The 16,455-nt window shown below is 43.4% G+C and overlaps 2 protein-coding genes and 1 long non-coding RNA gene across 3 annotated transcripts in view; 2 read left to right on the forward strand and 1 right to left on the reverse strand.

Annotated features, from left to right (window-relative positions):
- LOC138976510 (uncharacterized) overlaps positions 1–7,942 on the reverse strand; it is a 445,777-nt gene extending 437,835 nt beyond the window's left edge. The window contains exon 1 of the long non-coding RNA XR_011459041.1: positions 7,511–7,942. This is a non-coding gene — a long non-coding RNA (uncharacterized lncRNA). The remainder of the gene's footprint in view (positions 1–7,510) is intronic.
- The window catches only part of LOC138976492 (transcription intermediary factor 1-beta-like), a 98,886-nt gene that overhangs the window by 42,801 nt on the left and 39,630 nt on the right, over positions 1–16,455 (forward strand). The window lies entirely within an intron of this gene.
- On the forward strand, positions 8,532–16,094 carry LOC138976951 (transcription intermediary factor 1-beta-like). Its single transcript, XM_070349845.1, has 6 exons — positions 8,532–8,680; positions 10,873–11,566; positions 12,541–12,913; positions 13,617–13,691; positions 14,166–14,275; positions 15,957–16,094. Exons 2-6 carry the CDS (start codon positions 10,913–10,915, stop codon positions 16,092–16,094), a joined length of 1,350 nt encoding a protein of 449 aa, XP_070205946.1. The 5' UTR covers positions 8,532–8,680; positions 10,873–10,912.

Below are 16,455 nucleotides of genomic sequence, written 5' to 3' on the forward strand. Positions count from 1 at the left end.
CAAATGCAAAACAGGAGTTCCCAGGTCTGTAATTTATTTGTTTGTTTGTGTGTTTGTTTGTTTATGTGTGTATTTGTTTGTTTATTTAATATTAGAACAGTGCCAAACGCAAAGCATTTTGTAATCTAGTTTAGTTGTATTGTACAGTGTACACTTGGTGTTACTATATTTACCCCGTCCTTCTTCAGCTTTTCCACTGTTGAAAATCAGTTCAAGTTTACAGGAAAGTTGGGAATCCTGAGAGTGTATCATGGCCAGTGTGACAAGCGCAGACATAGAGTGTCCAGTCTGCCATGACGATTTCACCAACCCCAAACTGCTGCCTTGCAACCACCTAGCGTGCCGTGACTGTGTTCTGTCCTGGCTACAGAAGGAAGGGGGACAGGGGGGTTGCCCCCTCTGCAGAGCCCCCATTCTCTCCTCCACACAGCAAGGTCAAGGTCAGCTTGTCACCATGGTTGACTCGCTCCCTACCGACTTCGCCACCGCAGCTCTGGTGGAAAGTCACAATGTACTAACTGGTTCACATATCTGTGCCATGTGTAAAAACAACGTCACAGCAACGTCATACTGCTTTGCATGCAGTATCAAACTGTGCAAGGCATGCACCAGCTATCACCAGACACTTCCTGGAACTAGAGACCACACCCTGGAACAGCTCAATAAACTAACTGCAAAGCGATTGGCTGCAAACCACCAGGCAACATGTAACAACCACTCCAATAGGCCGGCTGAACTCTATTGCTCCGCCCACCAAGAGCTCATTTGCATACTGTGTGATTCAACCAATCACCGCAGCTGCCCAGAGGTGAAGGCCATCACAGACGTGGCGAGAGAGAAGAGGACAGAGCTGACACAACAGTCACAGAGACTGAAGGAGATAGCAGCAGGACTGGCAAAACAGGTGTGTGTGTTCTCCGTCATTGTGTAGGTCCTGTTCAGTACGACCTGTCCCCCCTTCTCCCCCCCCCTTCCTTCCGTGCCGTCTTTGCCGGTTAGCACAATCATGGTTATGCGTCACTAAGCAACCGTGTGGCCCTTATGGCCCACATACACTCTCAGTCGATGTTTTTTTTAAATATTTAAATATAATGTTAATGCAACAACAAAGACAACATGTAATCGCCAGTCCAGAACGTTTAACTTAAAAATCTTTTTTAGTTTCAATAATACTACAAGGGTTGTTCATCCCTACCTGTATTTTGTGACACGTCATATTGTTTCAGATGAAGGTTGTTCATCCATACCTGCATTTTGTGACACGTCATATTGTTTCAGATGAAGGTTGTTCATCCCAACCTGTATTTTGTGACACGTCATATTGTTTCAGATGAAGGTTGTTCATCCATACCTGCATTTTGTGACACGTCATATTGTTTCAGATGAAGGTTGTTCATCCCTACCTGTATTTTGTGACACGTCATATTGTTTCAGATGAAGGTTGTTCATCCCTACCTGTATTTTGTGACACGTCATATTGTTTCAGATGAAGGTTGTTCATCCCTACCTGTATTTTGTGACACGTCATAGATGAAGGTTGTTCATCCCTACCTGTATTTTGTGACACGTCATATTGTTTCAGATGAAGGTTGTTCATCCCTACCTGTATTTTGTGAAACATCATATTGTTTCAGATGAAGGTTGTTCATCCCTACCTGCATTTTGTGACACGTCATATTGTTTCAGATGAAGGTTGTTCATCCCTACCTGTATTTTGTGACACGTCATATTGTTTCAGATGAAGGTTGTTCATCCATACCTGTATTTTGTGACACGTCATATTGTTTCAGATGAAAGTTGTTCATTCATACCTGCATTTTGTGACACGTCATATTGTTTCAGATGAAGGTTGTTCATCCACACATGTATTTTGTGAAACATCATATTGTTTCAGATGAAGGTTGTTCATCCATACCTGCATTTTGTGAAACATCATATTGTTTCAGATGAAGGTTGTTCATCCATACCTGTATTTTCTACACGTCATATTGTTTCAGATGAAGGTTGCCAAAGAGAAGTTCAAGGGCATGCACAAGACGGTGGATGACGTCTTTGATGACATTGAGCAGTGTTGTAAGAAGCGACGTCAGCAGGTCCATGACCTCATTCAGAAAGAAGAAGATGCAACAATGACGTCATTTGCTGACATGGAGAAAGCGCGGGCAGCGATGACGTCAAACTCTGGTAACATCGATCACCTGGTGACGTCAGCCCCTGATGACGCACTCCTGCAGATGCTGAAGCAGCTGAAGTTACGTCTGGACGACCTTGAGTCAGAGAGTGGAACGACCGCCAAGGTCAAGGATGTGGGTGACATCGTATTTGACAGCCAGCTACTGACCCGTCTGAAATCAGATCTGTCTAAACTAGGTAACGTTCTTTCTTTGTGCTCCTACTGATGCTTCTTTTGTCGGTCCTGGGACGTGATACAGGGTGACATACATGGACAGCATAACTTAATCATACTTTGTTTTACATCAGTGATGGCGCTAGTATATTTTCAAACGGTACGCGGATTTTTACGATGCAAACAGTCCACACACAAAAACGGTAGGCTGGTCATTGGAACCAGTAAGAGTCCAACTCTGAGTACTGTTTTGTTGTTTTACGAGTGAAAAAAACCGGTAGTGCAAACATCAACCGGTATGTCATACCGGCAGCCATTTTTTCCCGGTATTTGTTTATTTCAATCAGTAAAATACCGTTAATTACCGGTTAACGCCAATACTGTACATCACAGTCTGATCACAGCATCCAGCTTATGAAGAGAGCGTGTACTCAATAATACTTCGTTATACGTCGCAGTCTGACGACACGATGTCGGTCGTTTTCCGCTGTCTGCTTTCAGGTGGCAGAGTTCTAAATAATGAGGGCGTGATAGTAGTAGCTCCATCAATTGAGTGGATCAGTTGTCATGGTGAATTGATCATCAAAGACTCTTCGTCATGGTTATCTCTTTGTTGTTGTTGCTCATGTTGTTGCTCTTTTAAACTGAAGGTGATAATGACCAAATATATTGTTGATGATGATATTTATAGAGGCCATTGAGTGTCTTACACTGTAATTTTTTCTGACAGGAGATATACAAAAACCACATCAGCAGACATCAGCATCACCATCAGCGACTGCCACAACGAGCACTTCATCTTCAGGTAATGAACATGGTGCACAGTCAGCGCACGACGTTAGGGTTAGGGTTAGGGTTAGGTTCGGTCAATTGTGTCAGAAAGATGTTTCCGCTTAACTTATGCAGCAAAGAAAGGTTCCTTTGGTTGGTTGATGTCTGTGTAAAGTATCGCTTGGTTCTTCTGTCACTGTCATCAATGTCCATCTTTATCCGTTTACTTAACCATATTATCTACATTAGAACAATGAGTGTGTGTGTGTGTGTGTGTGTGTGTGTGTGTGTGTGTGTGTCTGTGTGTGTGTGTGTGTGTGTGTGTGTGTCTGTGTGTGTGTGTGTGTGTCTGTGTGTGTGTGTGTGTGTGTGTGTGTGTGTGTGTGTGTTGTCAGGACAAACAGCTTCAGCCAAACCAAGGAGAGCAGGCCTGGCAGCGGTCCTATGCTCACACGCAGACAGGTTTACACATACAGGTTTCATGGGGGCGTCTACAGAATGACTGATTACATGAAACCTGTATGTGTAAACCTGTCTGCGTGTGAGCATAGATGTGTATTGAGTCAGTGTGTGTGAGTAGTGTTTTTTGTGTGTATACGTGAGTGTTTGTTTGTGTATACGTGAGTGTTTGTGTGTGTGTGTGTGTGTGTGTGTGTGTGTGTGTGTGTGTGTGTGTGTGTGTGTGTGTGTGTGTGTGTGCCCGGTGTGTCAGTGTGTGTCAGTGTGTGTGTATGCCCGGTGTGTCAGTGTGTGTGTGTGTGCACGGTGTGTGTGCTCGGTGTGTCAGTGTGTGTGCCTACAACGTCCAGTTATAAACGGAAAGTTAATGAACACAATTAGGTAGTATATATTGATGCTAAAAACGTATCATTAATCACTCGATCACTCAATCAGTCAATCCTTATCAATCTGTGGAAAGCAGCCGACGAATGTCTTGTGTCGGGTCTTCCTCGTCACTTTCCTCGTCGGTGGAAGGCTCAAAGTTAAACCCAATCACTTCACATGATTCTTCTGCCCATGAACATTCGTCCCGGGCCTCGAAACTCGATGTGGAACTAAAACTAGACCCACTATCATTCTCTTCAAACTCATCTTCACAGTCTAAAATCACGTAGGTCGCCGTTTTAACTCATATCTCATACGTCACAAGAAAAGGGACGTAAGTCATGCTGTAAAACGTTCATTATCTTTCCTTGGAATTGATTACAGGTAAATTTGTCCAACTTTCAATGCCGATAACGGGTGATCCGTGGCGAATATTAATTTTGTTTCTTGAAATTAGTATTGTATTAGTGTATAGTGACTGATTCCATGCATAATTGTCTACTGCCCCAGTAAGTCTTTAACGTCCTCTGAGGTAGTTGGGACCTATTTGGGACATGATTGTGATCATCATGTTGGTCTCTGTTATCCTTTCGCTACCCCATCACTTAAACCTGCCACCCGAACTCCTCCATATCCCTCCCGCCCCCACCACCCCCACGTGTGACCCAACAGAGCAGTGAGCAGTGTGTACTGTGTGCAGGACGGGGGAGGACCGGGCACCGTGACGGTGATCCCTTCACGGGGAGCACAAGGCTGGGTGGACGTCCGGTGGGACCATGGCCTTTCATACAATTACTGTATGGGAGCTCGGGGCCGCTATGACCTGGACCTGGCCTGATCCACACCGCCACCACTCTGTGTACTCTGCACCACGTCATGTCGCCTGTCTGACGTCATGGTTTCACTGTAAAATGCCATTTGGTATCAACTGCTGTTTAATACGTTGAACACTCTGTGATTAACTTTTTTTTTCATTATGAATCACGCTTTCAGTAATCATTATAATTATCATCATCGTGATCGTCATCATCAACGACCAACTTTTCATGTTATGTGTCTGTCATCGTTGTTGTCGTTGTTATTATTGTTGTCGTCGTCCTCCTCCTCATCATCATCATTAGCAGCATCGTTATCATCATTAGCATCACATCATCATCATCATCAGCATCATCATCATCATCATTAGCAGCATCGTCATCATCATCAGCATCATCCTCATCATCTGCATCATCATCATTATTACCACTACCGCTACCTTCTCCGAAATCTCCATTCCTCCTTTCTTTCTTCTTTCTTTATTTGGTGTTTAACGTCGTTTTCAACCACGAAGGTTATATCGCGACAGGGAAAGGGGGGAGATCCATTCCTCCTGTTATCATTATACCAAGAATAGTTGTATTGTGTATGCACGTTCAAATCGTGTGTTTTTCTGCTGAGGCTTCTGCTGATGTTGTATGTTCATGTACCATGTACCGCCTCTTTGTCTTATTTATCGTAGCAAGACTGTATTGCTAGTTTGCTTGGAGAGTGCTAGCAATGACTGTAGAGTACAGAGTATGACGTCTGAATGCTAAAGATAGCAGGCCTGAAAGTGGCGAGTATTTTACTCGCCATGGCGAGTAGAAACATGTAACTGGCGAGTAGAAATGATCATCTACTCGCAAAATGCGAGTAAAGTTGCTGAAACAAATTGTTGGTTTGGCTAGTAAAGTTTGCTCTCTGGCTAGTACATTCTCAGAATCACAAGCCAAAGGCGAGTACACCATTTGTTGGACTTTCAGGGCTGGATAGTTGTACTAGCTGACATTCCAGTGATTCTTTTGGGGATGCTGAAAAGTCTTCGAAAGTGTATGTTATGATTTGGGATAAGATATTGAATTTGTATTTGCGCGGTTCTATTTTTAAGCTGCTGTTTATTTACTTTGTGATTTATATCCGAAGTTTCTGCTATCGCTGTCGGAACGGCTTGCCAGTCTTTGGCAATGGAGTTCGTAAAAATGGAATTAAAACGTTGAACTGATATTTTCATGATAGTTTTATTATGGTGCTGGTTAATCTTTCAAAGTATAATAATGATTTCTATCCGATGTTTTGTGTTGTCGCTGTGGAAACGGCTTGTCAGTCTTAGACAATAGAGATCGTGGTTATAAAATTAACATGTTGAAGTAATTTTTCATGATTATATTATCATGGTGCTGGTTAATCTTCTAAAGTATTTTTTTTATTAAATGTTATTCGATATTGTGTAACATCACTGTGCAAGCATGCTCATTGCGTGTGTGTAATCTGTGTTTATATTTTGTTCAACTTTGTTCTTAATATTCTGAAAGGCAACAATTCTAGTTTTGACGAATAGATAGTAAAATATGACAATAGTATTGTTGAAAACCAATCTTGGTGTGTCTGATGAAATAAAATAAACAAATAATCAGTGGCTGAATAGTGCAAATGAAGAATGAATTGATGGATAGATGGGTGGATGGATGGGTTGATGGATGGATGACAGATTGAGAAGTGAGACATGAAGCGTACGTGAGGTGAATAACAAAAGTCTGATTTCTTTTTCTGGTGTATTACCGTAAAACGTTACGAGATAGTAAAGTGAGTGAATACAACTTATAGGTAGTGCAACTATTTTAATATGTAAAATATCTATACTTGGTAGAATTGTTTTTTTATGACTTAAACCAGGCTATTTGATGTTCATGCTAATACATTGACCTTAACGACACAATTCTGAAAAGCATTCTCCTGGACCGGACGTAGCAAATATTGATAATCAAAACAATGAAAGAGCTGTCCTATGAAATATGTTTTTCGACAAAGAACAAACGACAGCTGCAACTTTGAATCTGACTCCATAAGATACGTGTTGCAATCTTGCACCTGTTAGATTTAATACAATTACACCACAGTTTCATGGTCCACACCTGTTAGATTTAATACAATTACACCACAGTTTCATGGTCTACACCTGTTAGATTTAATACAATTACACCACAGTTTCATGGACTGCGGTTCGCGATGAGAAGTAACGGGTGTAAGCAATAGGTAACAGACCATCATCGAGTCTATCATCTTACACATAAACATTTAAAATCGTCGTTTGTCCTTCACAGAAAAAGTAATTTATCTAAATAAGGCAAGGCGAGAGAAGCTACAGACGTGTCATGTGTTTAGCAAACACTTCAAGAACGTGAGTGTTCGTCACACCGAGCGCTTCCAATCACTGAGTTGACCCTGGTCACACACACACACATACACACACACACACACACATACGCACACACACACACGCATATACACACACACGCGCACGCACATACACACACACACAGACACACACACTCACAAACACACCAGGCATGAGAATTGTCCGCCGAACGGCGGATTTCCGCCGATTTTTTTTGTTGTTCCGCCGAAAAAGCAAAAGTGTCCGCCAAAAAATTAAAGGGGGGAGGCACACAAAAAAAGCACCGGTTACTTTTGCCTTTGCGCAAAAGCCCGCGAAAACTTTCCGTACTTTGTTCACAAGTCAAGTCAAGTCAAGTCAAACAGTTTATTTACCAAATGCAAAGCACAGGATTTTGTTATGGTGTATGCATCCAAACTTCACACTCCTTCCACACGCATATTATATCATGATACATATGTACAGATAAAGTGTTCAATTTCACTGGGCCTATTTACATGTGTACACCAACCAGACAGTTCAAAACGGACTGGTTGTTCTTTTAGCACCAATTTGACAGGAGTAATCACAGGTTACATGGATAAAGATAAATGAATTCCCTAAAATCATATCTAAAAATATAGTCATCAATATAATAAATCCGAGTACATGCTAACACAGTTATTCAAAGGACACAACCCTTACATCTATTAAGATATTTCATTTAAGGATACTCGATCCCTTTCAAAACTTTAACTGACACATATCACAAATCTAACAGATCTAAGAACGATCCACCATTGAGGCCGCAAGGACTGCCTCAGGAAAGAAACGCACTGCTACCGCCCGCCTCAGTTACTTGAACTTTTATGTTTGAAAGTAAACCAGATTGCACAGATTGTCTATAAGTTACATTTTCCTGTTTGTCTCAACAGATCAATTTTTTAACAAATTTAAACCACATGTATATATATATATTTTTTTTCTTCAAAAAAGCAAAAATTGGTACTAAAAACTGTGATTCTAAAACCAGAATTTAATGGCAAACTTGGAGCTCAGATGACACCAGATTGCACCATCTGGGTTCTTTGAAGAAATTTTTTCCCCGGGGGGGGGGGGGGGGGGGGGAGACCCCTCTAGTAAGGCTAGGCGCCGTCAACTTGACCCTTCGCGTCTTCAGTTATACATTTTCAGCCTTTTTTACAATTTTCAATTCCCATGCCTGACACACATATACACACACACACACATAGTACACACACACGCGCACGCACACACACACTCACAAACACACAAACACACACACACACACACACACACACACACACACACACAGCACCCTACCCTGCGCTATGCAGACAGACCGCCCATAAGACAGAAGAACAGAACGAAGCTTCTCTCGCTGTGTCTGGCGCCTGTGGAACTACAGCCGCAGATAATCACAGAGCAACACGACTGCACAGAGTTACCTCCCATGGATCAACCACCCACTTCCGCATTGACGATACTTCGTGTTGTGTTGAGCGCAGCGAGCAAATCAAACCATCCCTGCTGACACCTGACAGGTAACCCTTTCTGTCTTTTGACCACACAGTCTGGACAGTGTTCAGTGAATGATGATGATGATTTGTGTGTGTGTGTCTGTGTGTGTGTGTGTGGAACTATCGAAACGACAGCGCTGGTCTGTGTATTGTGTGTGTCACTGTGTGCCGTCAGTTGTCAGCGGTAGAACGCTCGGTATGACTGCACTGAAGAGAATGTCAGCTACTTGAATGTAGGTCAGAGGAACGAAAGGCAAGATTGGTGTTACCTGTGCAGTGGTGTATTGAAAAAGACATGTGTATACTGAAGGGCAGATCGCTGTGTTATGTAGCTCTGCAAACTTTTTGAAAGGAGAAATTAGTTCAGTTATGCTGTCATTTCCTACTTTCGGTTTCAATGCATTCTTCGAAAAGTAAGAAGGTTTCCAAGCTGCAGTTTCCCGAGAAATCAACGTTTCTAGCTTACCTAAATGAGGTTCAAAAGCAAAAGGTTCATCTGAGCCATGAAAAATTCAATAGATTAGGGAATTACATTTGAAAGTCCAGTATAACTCACTAAATGGTGGACGGGTAGAATGGGTCCAGTATTTTTCTTTAACTTGTGTATGTGTGTGTGTTTGTATGGTGTGTGTTCTTCTGTACATAGTGTACGCAGTCTGTACTATGTGTGTATTATTGTGTGGTATGTGTTTTATTGTGTGATGTGTGTATTATTGTGTTGTGTGTGTGTTTGTATTATTGTGTGGTGGGTGTATTACTGTGTGGTGTTTGTATTATTGTGTGGTGTGTGTATCATTGTGTGGTGTGTTTGTATTATTGTGTGGTGGGTGTATTACTGTGTGGTGTTTGTATTATTGTGTGGTGTGTGTATCATTGTGTGGTGTGTTTGTATTATTGTGTAGTGTTTGTATTATTGTGTGGTGTTTGTATTATTGTGTGGTGTGTTTGTATTATTGTGGGGTGTGTGTATTATTGTGTGGTGTGTGTATTATTATGTGGTGTGTTTGCGGTCTACATATTGTCTGTACTTCTTTGGAGAATTTCCTTCTGTGTATTTCCTTTTTTGTCTTGCGTGTATATTTTAGACCTGGGAACCCATACGATTTCGCCGTATTTTGTACGCTTGATTATCTAAAATACGATAAGTGCACGCGGTCAGTGGAAATCAAATACGACCAGAATTTGTTTTTTCTGATTAAAATAACTTCATAACTCTGCATTTTATCAATGATTACAGCTTTTGTCATTAAAAATTAAAAGAAATATTTATTTTAAAGGAATTGGTAAACTTCATTTAAAGGTGCAACGGTCGCGCGCCAAGCATGTTGGAATCATCGATGTTCAAAAGTGTGGAGTACACGGCTCAATGTTTCCGAAAATACACCAAGTTTCTTTGAAAATACTCCAAATGCAAAACAGGAGTACTTTTAGATGTCCGTAATATATGTACTCGGTGCCTCACCGAGCTTTTAAGTTATTCCTGGCACAGGCACCCATGCCAGCTGCGCCATTGGCTGACGGTCGGGGCGTAGGCGGAGTGCCTGGCTTGCCAGTAAATGTAGATATACATATTTGTGTGTATGAATGTTCGTTGTGTCACTGTGGCATAGCCTTTTAAAATGTAAATATAACAAGACGTGCGTACTGTATATACTGGTTCTTATTTTCTCTCTGTATCAAGCTTGATCAACTTTGTTAACCTTTGGTTTTATAAAGTGGAACTGAAAGTTTTATCTCTTTAAAAAGTATTCTTTTTCGAAATAAACGTTTTCTTTTAAACAAAAAACAAACCCTTCCCCAAAAACGCGTTTGAAGACAATATACACAGAAACGAAGAAACGAACCGAAATCTTTTAATACACTTTTATCACCACTCTTACCCGCTCCGACATCCTCCCTCCCTTGCTCCTTCCCTCCCCCCCCCCACCCCTTACACATTACCTATTTTCATGTCCCTAATAGATATTAGTATCTGTGAAGACGTAAAGGACCCCCATAGTGTTCTGTAATTTATTTGTTTGTTTGTGTGTGTGTTTGTTTGTTTGTTTGTGTGTTTGTTTGTTTATTTGTGTATTTGTTTGTTTATTTGATATTAGAACAGTACCAAACGCAAAGCATTTTGTAATCTAGTTTAGTTGTATTGTACAGTGTACACTTGGCGTTACTATATTTACCCCGTCCTGTACTTCTTCAGCTTTTCCACTGTTGAAAATCAGTTCAAGTTTGCAGGAAAGTTGGGAATCCTGAGAGTGTATCATGGCCGGTGTGACAAGCGCAGACATAGAGTGTCCAGTCTGCCATGACGATTTCACCAACCCCAAACTGCTGCCTTGCAACCACCTAGCGTGCCGTGACTGTGTTCTGTCCTGGCTACAGAAGGAAGGGGGACAGGGGGGTTGCCCCCTCTGCAGAGCCCCCATTCTCTCCTCCACACAGCAAGGTCAAGGTCAGCTTGTCACCATGGTTGACTCGCTCCCTACCGACTTCGCCACCGCAGCTCTGGTGGAAAGTCACAATGTACTAACTGGTTCACATATCTGTGCCATGTGTGAAAACAACGTCACAGCAACGTCATACTGCTTTGCATGCAGTATCAAACTGTGCAAGGCATGCACCAGCTATCACCAGACACTTCCTGGAACTAGGGACCACACCCTGGAACAGCTCAATAAACTAACTGCCAAGCGATTGGCTGCAAACCACCAGGCAACATGTAACAACCACTCCAATAGGCCGGCTGAACTCTACTGCTCCGCCCACCAAGAGCTCATTTGCATGCTGTGTGCTACAACCAATCACCGCAGCTGCCCAGACGTGAAGGCCATCACAGACGTGGCGAGAGAGAAGAGGACAGAGCTGACACAACAGTCACAGAGACTGAAGGAGATAGCAGCAGGACTGGCAAAACAGGTGTGTGTGTTCTCCGTCATTGTGTAGGTCCTGTTCAGTACGACCTGTCCCTTCCCGCCCCCCCCCCCCTTTCCGCGCGTGCTGTCTGTGTAAGCACAATCATGGTAATGCGTCTCTAAGCGCAAGCAACCGTGCGGCCCTTATGGCCCACATAAACTGTCAGTCGATTTTTTTTAAATATTTATAAATATTGTTAATGCAACAACAAAGACAACATGTAATCACCAGTCCAGAACGTTAACTTTAAATAGTACTGTAAGCTAGGGTTGTTCATCGCTACCTGTATTTTGTGAAACATCATATTGTTTCAGATGAAGGTTGTTCATTCATACCTGCATATAGTGACACCTCATATTGTTTCAGATGAAGGTTGTTCATCCTACCTGCATTTTGTGACACATCATCTTGTTTCAGATGAAGGTTGTTCATCCCTACCTGCATTTTGTGACACTTCATATTGTTTCAGATTAAGGTTGTCCATCCCTACCTGCATTTTGTGACACGTATTGTTTGAGATGAACGTTGTTCATCCCTACCTGCATTTTGTGACACGTCATATTGTTTCAGATGAAGGTTGTTCATCCATACCTGTATTTTGTGACACGTCATATTGTTTCAGATGAGGGTTGTTCATTTTTTGTTTTGCTTAACGCCCAGCCGACCACGAAGGGCCATATCAGGGCAGTGCTGCTTTGACATATAACGTGCGCCACACCCAAGACAGAAGTCGCAGCACAGGCTTCATGTCTCACCCACATATTATTCTGACACCGGACCAACCAATCCTAGCACTAACCCATAATGTCAGACGCCAGGCGGAGCAGCCACTAGATTGCCAAGTCTTAGGTATGACCCGGCCGGGGTTCGAACCCACGACCTCCCGATCACGGGCGGACGCCTTACCAGTAGGCCAACCGTGCCGGTTAAGGTTGTTCATCCATAGCTGTATTTTGTGACACGTCGTATTGTTTCAGATGAAGGTTGCCAAAGAGAAGTTCAAGGGCATGCACAAGAAGGCGGATGACGTCTTTGATGACATTGAGCAGTGTTGTGAGAAGCGACGTCAGCAGGTCCATGACCTCATTCAGAAAGAAGAAGATGCTACAATGACGTCATTTGCTGACATGGAGAAAGCGCGGGCAGCGATCACGTCAAACTCTGGTAACATCGATCACCTGGTGACATCAGCCCCTGATGACGCACTCCTGCAGATGCTGAAGCAGCTGAAGTTACGTCTGGACGACCTTGAGTCAGAGAGTGGAACGACCGCCAAGGTCAAGGATGTCGGTGACATCGTATTTGACAGCCAGCTACTGACCCGTCTGAAATCAGATCTGTCTGAACTAGGTAACGTGCTCCTGCTGTAGCTTTCCTTGTCGGTCCTGGGACGTGATATAGGGCGACATACATGGACAGCATTACGTAATCATACTTTGTTTTACATCAGTGATGGTGCTAGTATATTTTCAAACGGTACGCGGATTGTTACGATGCAAACAGTCCACACACAAAAACCGGTAGGCTGGTCATTGGAACCAGTAAGAGTCCAACTCTGAGTACTGTTTTGTTGTTTTACGAGTGAAAAAATCCGGTAGTGCAAACATCAACCGGTAGGTCATACCGGCAGCCATTTTTGTCCCGGTATTTTCTCATTTCAATTAGTAAAATACCGTTAATATCCGGTTAACGCCAATACTGTACATCACTGTCTGATCACAGCATCCAGCTTATGAGGAGAGCGTGTACTCAATAATACTTCGTTATGCGTCGTAGTCTAATGACACGATGTCGTTCTTTTCCGCTCTCTGCTTTCATGTGGCACTTTTACGAGTTCTAAATAATGAGGACGTCACTATAGTAGCTCCATCAATTGAGTGGATCAGTTGTCATGGTGAATTGATCATCAAATACTCTTCGTCATGGTTATCTCTTTGTTGTTGTTGCTGATGTTGTTGCTTTTTTAGACTGAAGGTGATAATGATAAATTTATTGTTTATGATGATATTTACAGGGTCCATTGAGTGTCTAACACTGTAATTGTTTCTTACAGGAGATATACAACAGCCACATCAGCAGACATCAGCATCACCATCAGCGACTGCCACAACGACCACCCCATCTTCAGGTAATGAACATGGTGCACAGTCAGCGCACGACGTTAGGGTTAGGGTTAGGGTTAGGTTCGGTCAATCGTGTCAGAAAGATGTTTCCGCTTAACTTATGCAGCAAAGACAGGTTCCTTTGGTTGGTTGATTTCTGTGTATAGTTTCGCTTGGTATGTCTGTCACTATCATCAATGTCCATCTTTATCCGTTTATTTGACCACATTATCTACATTACAATCATGAGTGTCTGTGTGTCTGTGTGTCTGTTTGTGTGTGTGTGTGTGTTTGTGTGTTTGTGTGTGTGTGTGTGTGTGTGTGTGTGTGTTTGTGTGTGTGTGTTTGTGTGTGTATTTGTGTGTGTGTGTGTGTGTGTGTGTGTGTGTGTGAGTGTGTGAGTGTGTGTGGGGTGTGTGTGTGTGTGTATGTGTGTGTATGTGTGTGTGTGTGTGTGTGTGTGTGTGTGTGTGTGTGTGTTTGTGTGTGTGTGTTGACAGGACAAACAGCTAGAGCCAAACCAAGGAGAGCAGACCTGGCAGCAGTCCTGAAGGTGGGGGACAGGGTCAGACGGGGACCGGACTGGGACAGAGGCGGGTGTGGTAATAAGGTAAGTGCTGGTGTTCCTGTGCTGTCTGTCTCACCTAAACCCTGATTCTGTCGTCCAAACAGAAGTGGCAACAAACCTAAAGCTGAGGGAGAAAGGGATGGGTGTGAAGGACACAATTGTGGTGAGGATTATCATAGGAACGCCCCTCATGTCCGTTCTCGTTTTGTCCGTCAGCCAGCCCCTAAAACACCCCCAACCCCTCCCTCCGCTTTTCTTCTCCACCCCGCCTGCTCCTCCGTTCCCCTCATACCCCCCCCCCCCCCCACTAGTATTGGCACAGAGCGGTAAGGCAAAAAAAAAAAATAGGTGTGGTTACGGTAACATAGCCAAAAAAAATAGGGTAGGAAGGTAGGCAATCACTTTTTTTTTTTAAACTTTTTTTTCTAATGTGTACAAATTAAACCTACTTGACAGGAAAATAAGTGTGCGACTCGGGCGAGTTCGCTTTCATTGCGTTTTCTGCACTCGTTTTTTTTTTTTTTTTTTTTTTTTTTTTTTTTGACAAATGTAATAAAAAGTTATAGGGTCGGCCCCTAAAAATAGGGTAGGTCGGGTTACCGTAACCACACCTATTTTTTTTTTTAGGCCTAAGCAGTTCTTTTGCTCTTCTTGATCATTTTGTGTTTTTCCATGAGTTACCTCCTCTCCCATTCCCCGTCTTGTTCCGAACCTCCACCTCGCCCTTCTGTTATTCCTTTTCTATTCCTTCCATCACAACTTTCGTCTGACAAAGAAGTGATCTATCTTTTCTCTTTTCGCGCCACCATCAGCCCCCCACCCCCCTCCCCCCCTTCTTATTCTCCCAAAATGTCCTTTCCCCGCCATCTCCCCGCCCCCCTCCCAAGGAGCTGTGGTTTGACTGACTTTGGGGGTTTAACGTCCTCTGAGGTAGTTGGGACCTATTTGGGACATGATTGCAGGGGTCGACACTAACTTATTTGGCCTGGGGCCACACTGGCCCCAGAGATGGAAATTGCTGGGGCGGAAAACAAAAATCTGGGGCCCACTCTCAGTATTCACGTGCGGCAATGCATTGTCTGTTTTTCTTCATCGTACTGAAGCCAGGGAAATTCTTTCAACCATTTGACATTGAAATTACGACAGCGCTTCACGCTTTTGGCTGCATCGGTCTCCTTTTTTCGTTTCTCTCCACCCTGTTCTTCATCTTCATTTCCATGTCTTTTTACACCAGGGATGTGTCGCCACATTTTGCGTTTGGCATTTGAAGGCGATACTTATCTCTCATGCTAAAGAGCACAATCTGGGAGCTATTTCCCTTGCGGCATTGTCCTTCGACGATTTCAATGATTTTTTTCTGCGGCATTGATCGTAACGCAAATTTCAGTGACGACTTTGACTGGCGATTTTTAGTGATTGGCTCTGGCATTGGAATTTTCGGTTTGTCATTGTCAGTTGGAATTTATCCTGGGGCGGAGTGGGCCCCAAGCTTCGGCAATGTTTGGGGCGGAACACAAAACTCTGGGGCGTTCCGCCCCCCGCCCCCCGCCCCCGCTAGTGTCGAACCCTGGATTGTGATCATCATGTTTGTCTTTGTTATCCTTTCGCTACCCCATCACTTAAACCTGCCACCCGAACTTCTCCATATCCCATCCACCCCCACCACCCCCACCACTCCCACGTGTGACCCAACAGAGCAGTGAGCAGTGTGTACTGTGTGCAGGACGGGGGAGGACCGGGCACCGTGACGGAGATCCCTTCACGGGGAGCACAAGGCTATGTGACCGTCCGGTGGGACAGAGGCCGTGAACTCTGTTACTGTATGGGAGCTCACGGCTGCTATGACCTGGACCTGCTCTGATCCACACCGCCACCACTCTGTGTACTCAGCACCACGTCATGTCGCCTGTCTGACGTCATGGTTTCACTGTAAAATGCCATTTGGTATCAACTGCTGTTTAATACGTTGATCACTCTGTGATTAACTTTTTTTTTCATAATGAATCACGCTTTCAGTAATCATTATAATTATCATCATCGTGATTGTCATCATCAACGACCAACTTTTCATGTTATGTTTCTGTCATCGTTGTTGTCGTTGGTATTATCGTCGTCGTCCTCCTCCCTCTCCTCCGCCTCCTCCTCATCATCATCATCATCATCATCATCAGCATCATCATCATCATTATTACCACTACCGCTACCTTCTCCGACATCTCCAT

Source organism: Littorina saxatilis, linkage group LG9, assembly GCF_037325665.1.
Source record: "Littorina saxatilis isolate snail1 linkage group LG9, US_GU_Lsax_2.0, whole genome shotgun sequence".
Taxonomy (NCBI): domain Eukaryota; kingdom Metazoa; phylum Mollusca; class Gastropoda; order Littorinimorpha; family Littorinidae; genus Littorina; species Littorina saxatilis.

Coding starts and splice junctions, on each gene's coding strand:
- LOC138976951 (XM_070349845.1), top strand. CDS start 10,913: ATGGCCGGTGTGACAAGCGCAGACATAGAGTGTCCAGTCTGCCATGAC. Junction 12,914..13,616: donor ATCAGATCTGTCTGAACTAG/GTAACGTGCTCC, acceptor TGTTTCTTACAG/GAGATATACAACAGCCACAT. Junction 14,276..15,956: donor GAGGCGGGTGTGGTAATAAG/GTAAGTGCTGGT, acceptor TACTGTGTGCAG/GACGGGGGAGGACCGGGCAC.